The sequence below is a fragment of the Hylobates moloch genome, unplaced genomic scaffold (genome assembly GCF_009828535.3).
Source record: "Hylobates moloch isolate HMO894 unplaced genomic scaffold, HMol_V3 SCAFFOLD_15, whole genome shotgun sequence".
NCBI lineage: Eukaryota > Metazoa > Chordata > Mammalia > Primates > Hylobatidae > Hylobates > Hylobates moloch.
This window is the reverse complement of record NW_026652290.1, coordinates 78,690,468-78,696,467: the sequence shown is the minus strand read 5'-3', so window position 1 is coordinate 78,696,467 and position 6,000 is coordinate 78,690,468. Positions and strand designations below refer to the sequence as shown.

At 54.2% G+C, this 6,000-nt stretch overlaps 1 protein-coding gene across 2 annotated transcripts in view; it reads left to right on the top strand.

Annotated features, from left to right (window-relative positions):
• The first annotated feature begins 572 nt into the window (after window positions 1–572).
• The window catches only part of EPAS1 (endothelial PAS domain protein 1), an 89,057-nt gene continuing 83,629 nt past the window's right edge, over window positions 573–6,000 (top strand). Inside the window, exon 1 of one of the 2 annotated variants that reach the window (XM_032176422.2) lies at window positions 573–1,119. In XM_032176422.2, coding sequence (XP_032032313.1) covers window positions 1,070–1,119 — 50 coding nt within the window. In that variant the 5' untranslated portion in view covers window positions 573–1,069. The remainder of the gene's footprint in view (window positions 1,120–6,000) is intronic. The other variant, XM_058428732.1, reaches the window with a different exon arrangement.

Genomic DNA, 6,000 nt, shown 5'->3' with positions numbered 1-6,000 from the left:
GTCAAGTCAGCTGCGTCCCACCGAAAAGGGCGCATCGCCCAAGCCCGAAACGCAGCCGCTGGGGGCCGAGAAATTATCCCCACCAGGCCCAAGGGCCACGCCACAGGGCCAGGGACGCGGGAGCGCAGCAGCGTGGAGGGGCTCTGCGCTGGCCGGGCGCTACCCGCGGTCCTGCCCTCGTTCCAAGGGCACAGCGCCGGTACGAGGACACCGACGCTGTGGCGCAACTGCCGTCCCCCGCAGCAATCCCGGAGCCCGGCTCCCGGCCGCCCCTTGGCCCTGCGCAGGCTGCGTCTCCCCGACGCGGAGTCCCACCCCGCTACCCGCCGCCCAGACGACCTCATAAACAAGTCCTAGAGGTGCGGAGGCAGGAGGCGGGGCGCGGCGCGGGGGCAGGGGGCGGGCCAGGGTCAGGGCAGAGGCTGCGGCCGCGCGTCCCCATTGGCCCGAACGCCTTGAGCCGCCCGGAGCTCGGTGCGGGCGGGGCCTGCCGGCGCGTGCCCGCCCCCCGCCCTCCGCGACCGCCCCGTGCCCGCCCCGAGGCGGCCGACGGAGTTTTTAAAGTGGGCTGGCGGCCGCGGGAGCTTTACACTCGCGAGCGGACCGCCACACGGGTCTGGTGCCCGCCGCGCTTCCGCCCCAGCGCTCCTGAGGCGGCCGTACAATCCTCGGCAGTGTCCTGAGACTGTATGGTCAGCTCAGCCCGGCCTCCGACTCCTTCCGACTCCCAGCATTCGAGCCACTTTTTTTTTTCCTTGAAAACTCAGAAAAGTGACTCCTTTTCCAGGGAAAAAGGAACTTGGGTTCCCTTCTCACCGTCCTCTTTTCGGGTCTGACAGCCTCCACCCACTCCTTTCCCCGACCCCGCCTCCGCGCGCAGGTTCCTCCCCGTCACCTTTCTCCACCCCCGCCCCCGCACCTATCCCGCCGCGCGCCACCTTCCACCTGACTGCGCGGGGCGCTCGGGATCTGCGCGCACCTCGGACCTTCACCACCCGCCCGGGCCGCGGGGAGCGGACGAGGGCCACAGCCCCCCACCCGCCAGGGAGCCCAGGTGCTCGGCGTCTGGATGTCTCAAAGGGCCACAGCGACAATGACAGCTGACAAGGAGAAGAAAAGGTAAGCGGGCGTCCGGGCCGACCAGGGGGCCGGTCCGAGAGTGGTTGGGAGAAGAGTGCTGAGAGGTCTTCGGAGCTCGAGGCTCGGTTTGGAGGGCTGTGAGGGGGAGAGCATGTGCCTGGTTTGGGGGCGCAGAGCAGCAGCTTTGCAGTGGAGACTTCTGGGGCTCGGAGGAGTCGGGGATCCGCGCGCACAGCGAGGCCAGGAGGCGGAGGGAGATGGCCTGGAGGTCGGAGGTGCTTCCGCGGTGCCTTTGAAAATCTCCCAGCCGCCCCGCACCAGATTACCGTGGCCACCGGCGCTTGGAAATGTTTGTGGGTGCATGTCCTCGACTTTCTCTGGTCTCTCATGTTGGGGCAGCATCCACGTCTCTATTTTTCTCTGGATACCTGGGGTCCTTCCAAATGCTCTCCTATGCCTGCGCCGCGGCCCAAGTGGGCTAAGTGGGGCGGGAGGCGGAGAGCGGCTCAGGGACACGATCCCACCGAGGAGCCAGGACCCTTCAGAGCGCCCCGCTGCCGGGCTCCAGACCCCACCGAAGGTTGGAGAACCCACTTCCTCGTGCCGCACCTTGACTCTGGGGAGAGTAGGTAGTGAGTGACCTGGATTGCCCTGCGGGGGCAGGTGGTTCGGTGTGTAGGGAGCGCACGGCAACACTGGATGTCCCTGGCAGGTCCGGGTGTCTGTCTCCTAAGAGGACAGGGAAGGGCAGCCACGATCTGCCCGCCTGCCCTCGCGAGCCTCTCGGCACTGGGTGAGAGGCAACTCTGGCCAGTTCTTGCTGCCCTCTCGCCCTCTCCTGGCCGCTCCCAGTCCAGCCGGGCCCAGCTCTACCCGAGCGAGGGTTCGAGCCCTCTGCGCGGCCGCGCAGAAGCAGGTAGGGCCTCATCTTCTGCCAGTGTGTGCGGCTCGCCGCCTGTCCCCTTTCTCCTGCTGTCTCCACCCCTGCGGCCCCAGTGGCCTGGAGCTTCCAGCCCCGCGCTCGGCCGCGGCTTGGCGAGGCTATGCTGCGGGAAGCTGGAATCCAACGCGCGGCCGGCTGAACCGCCTGAGCCGCGGGAAACCAGCGGCGGAGCGGCAGTGAAGAGATGCGAGGATGAGGAGGACCGACCCGCTAAGGGAGGGAGGTGACTGGCCGGGAGAGCTCACTGCCGAGGTTGATTTGCTCTTGTTCCAACTTCCACTACGGGACTGGAGCCAGAAACCTTGTATCCTCCGGTCGAAAGCAGCGGTTCCCACCTCGGGGCACCGATAAGAATTTGATAAACGGGAGCGAATCGCGCCTGTCCTGGCTCGGCGCCCAGGCCCTTCACTGCGGGATCTCTAGGGGAGGGGATTGGGCCCTGCTCCCCTTTCCTGGCCGCAGTCCCCCCTTTCTCGTTACCGTCGCGCCTTCAGACCCAAGACAAGTGAGGGAGCCCTGAGACTGCAGCCGGCACATTCCCAGGGCCCTCGGAGCCGTCCTGGGGTTCCATGTCTTTTGAAGGCAGCAGAGCAAGGAAAAGATTCTTAAGATTCCAGTGCGTTTTGTAAAAACCAATCATAATGCTAATAATGACTGAACCATCGAAAAGCAAAGTTATAGACAGCCCCTCTGCAGGCGCTGTCGGGTCCGGAGCCGGCGAGGGAACTTGTGTATTTTACAACTGCGATGCCTATCGGGAATGTGGCAATCGCCGAGGTGGGGCCTGATAGTAATCTTGACAAATGTGTGAAGTGTCAGCTGCTCCTGCACTCCTTAGCGCCGGGTTTTGTGCAGTTTTGTACCGTATATACCGAGAAACTTGGGAGCCGGGGAAAAATGATTTCGACACACCCGGCTACAGTACCTGCTTCGTTAGCGGACTGTTGGAAAGACAGAAGGAGCGGGAATGGGAGCGGGAAGAACGTTGCGTAATTAGACTCCCAATTATTGGCGAGAGCGGCCGCTTTAAGAACCACTGTGGGGACTGCCTGCAAAACGCCTTGGAGGCCTCTGTGTGAGCTGCGGCCCCAGGCTGGTGGCCACGCGAGGGTGTCCGCCGTCTTCGACCTGCCTGGATTTTTGTGCTGCAGAATGGCAGGGCAAACAGCGTGTCCTTCACCATCTAGAGCCCCTTAAGGGGTTGTCCAGTTCCTATTGGGCTAATCATTTTGAGACTCATTTACTTTTCGTGCCTGGGTCTGTTTGCTGGCTGCAGGCTTCTTTAGGGACCAAGATGTAATTAAAATATGTGAACCAATACATTGAAAGTTAGTGTTGTCATGTAAGTGGCTGCTGTAGCTTTCCTGAGTGCCTCACAAGGGCAATGTGACAGTGAGGGGGCTCTCTGCTGATGATTCTGCCCACTAGTTCTTACATTTTGTGTTTCTTTGGTTTAGCAGAGCAATTTCTTCCCCCAAATGCAATATGGGCAGAACATTTGGAATATTCCTTCTAACAATGGCCGCTCAAGAAGTGGGCAGATGATTTTGTCCCAGAACGTTCACACGTCGATAAATATGTTAATGTTTAATAATAAAGAGTTTGCTTTCTAAACGTTAGTTGGCTGGGTGTCCTTGATAGTACCAGTTTTGGTGGTAGTGGGCATTTGCGGTGACATCACAGATGTCAGAAACTGAAGCCTGGTGGGTGGGGGTACTGCACTTTCACTCACCTTTTTGTGCATGCATCTATCAGGAATGCCTGAGTCCTTTCACTGGGAAAAAATGTGGAAATTCTGGGGTGCACGGGGTTTGAGGAGTGGTTCAGGCAAATGTAAATGAGATCCTTGGATAATCAGGGATCAAAGTCCAGTCCCAAAGCCAGACCTAGGTCCAGACACCTTCCCAGAGTGCTTATGCAGTAGGGCTCAGTACAGGGCTAGCGTGGAAGGGAAATTGGAGACACTTGGATCTCCAATCTCCCCCTCCTTCTGACAGCTGGGCTTAGTTGTTCCTCTCCTAAAATCAAATCAAACTCCATCATTATTCCAACTCTGAAGGGAAAAAATATTGCTGGACAGTTTCTCTCAATTTAAACATATATTTTAAATAAATATTCCCTCAACACTTGATATGTTTGCATTGTATTACCAGCAGTGCAGGATGATACAGAATTGATGTAACACATTGTTGGCTTGAGTATTTAAGTTTTAATTCATACAGTTTTCATGAAGTTCAAAAGAATGCCATCATTTCAAGTTTTTTTTCAGTGGTGCTTATAGGGAGCCTAGAATTATTTTATAAGAGACCATGGAAACCATCTAGTCAGACTTTTCTCTTTCTGGATAAGGAAACTGATGCCCAGAGAGGTTAAAAGACTTCTCCGGTCACAAGGAAAATTAGTGCTGATAAGAGTCAGGGCTGGTGGCGGTGGCTCATGCCTGTAATCCCAGCACTTTGGGAGGCTGAGGCGGCGGATCACCTGAGGTCAGCAGTTCAAGACCAGCCTGGTCAACATGGTGAAACCCCGTCTCTATTAAAAACACAAAAAAATTAGCCAGGCGTGGTGGCGAGTGCCTGTAATCCCAGCTATTCTGGAGGCTGAGGCAGGAGAATTGCTTGAACCTGGGAGGCAGAGGCTGCAGTGAGCCGAGATAGCGCTGCTGCACTCCAGCCTGGGCAAGAGAGTGAAATTCCGTCTCAAAGAAAAAAAAAAAAAGTCAGAACCTTGGTTTATTACTTTCAATTAAGTATGTATTTTCCTATTGTTCACAGGAGAGTACCCCAGCCCTGAAATATGTCTAGATAGTGAGGATGATTTCCAAAGGAGTGCCTTCCCCATCACAACTCTCAAACCACTGAACCTTACAGAAAGGAGATTTGCTTTTCTAGATAATTATCAACACCTTTAGGCTACAGTAGAAGTGATGATTCTGTTTGCTTTTTGAAAAAAAAAAAAAAGGAAGCAGAGTTGAATTGATGCTGTTCCCAGTGTCTGTAAACTTTGAGAAATATGAATTCATTGTTTTAGTTAGAAAAAAATCTACTTGTATAGGTAGACCTCATTAAACAAAACCAATGCAAGGGCCGCTCCCCAGTGGGGCAGATTGCTTTTTGAGGTAGAGAACATTCAAGCAGCTGCTAGATTGATTTTTGTACTGGGTTAGTTGGCATTTTCACTAGGAGTGAAAACCATGAGACTAAAACAGTTTAATTTACTTCGAATGTCCCTCTTTCTCTGTCTGCGCGCGCGCGTGTGTATGTGTGTGTGTGGGGGGGTGATTCTCAACTTTCTAGGAATTTATTAAGTAAAGTGTTTAGAAATGGAAGGAAACAATTAGATAATTCTCAGTGCTCCAGGATTTTAGGCTCCTACATTTGAAAATACTTGCTGTCATTAATTGTCTTGAGATTTAGGCTTTTCCACTTTTCAGGAAATCTAGTAGTTTTTTGGGGGTTTGGTTTTGTTTTCCTTGGTTCTGCCCTATGCCAACCTGCTAGTTTCCCTTTTTATTTTAGCCTGATGAATCTTCCCTTTTGCTTTCAGTACTAACCATCACTGGTAGTTCTTAACAAGTCTAGCTTTTACCAATATTGTCAAGTTAGCAATATTAGCTCCTGGGGCCCTAGTACTCTATACTTCCACCCCTCTCCCCACCAGTACCATGCTGCCTGTTCACATGATGGACACCAGCTCTGATATTCACCCTAAGATATAATCCATAAGATGACAAACTTGTATTGAACACCAACTCCTATTCTGGCTAAAATGCTGAAGAGAATACTAAGAAATAGGGGATATGGTCCTGGTCATCAAGTGGCTTAGTCTGATTAGAAAAAAAAAAAGAGAGAGAGAGATACAAGGAAGCTTAAGTGAAAATATAAGGGGTTGGGCGTGGTAGCTCATGCCTGTAATCCCAGCACTTTGAGAGGCTGAGGCGGGTGGATCACGATGTCAGGAGTTTGAGACCAGCCTGG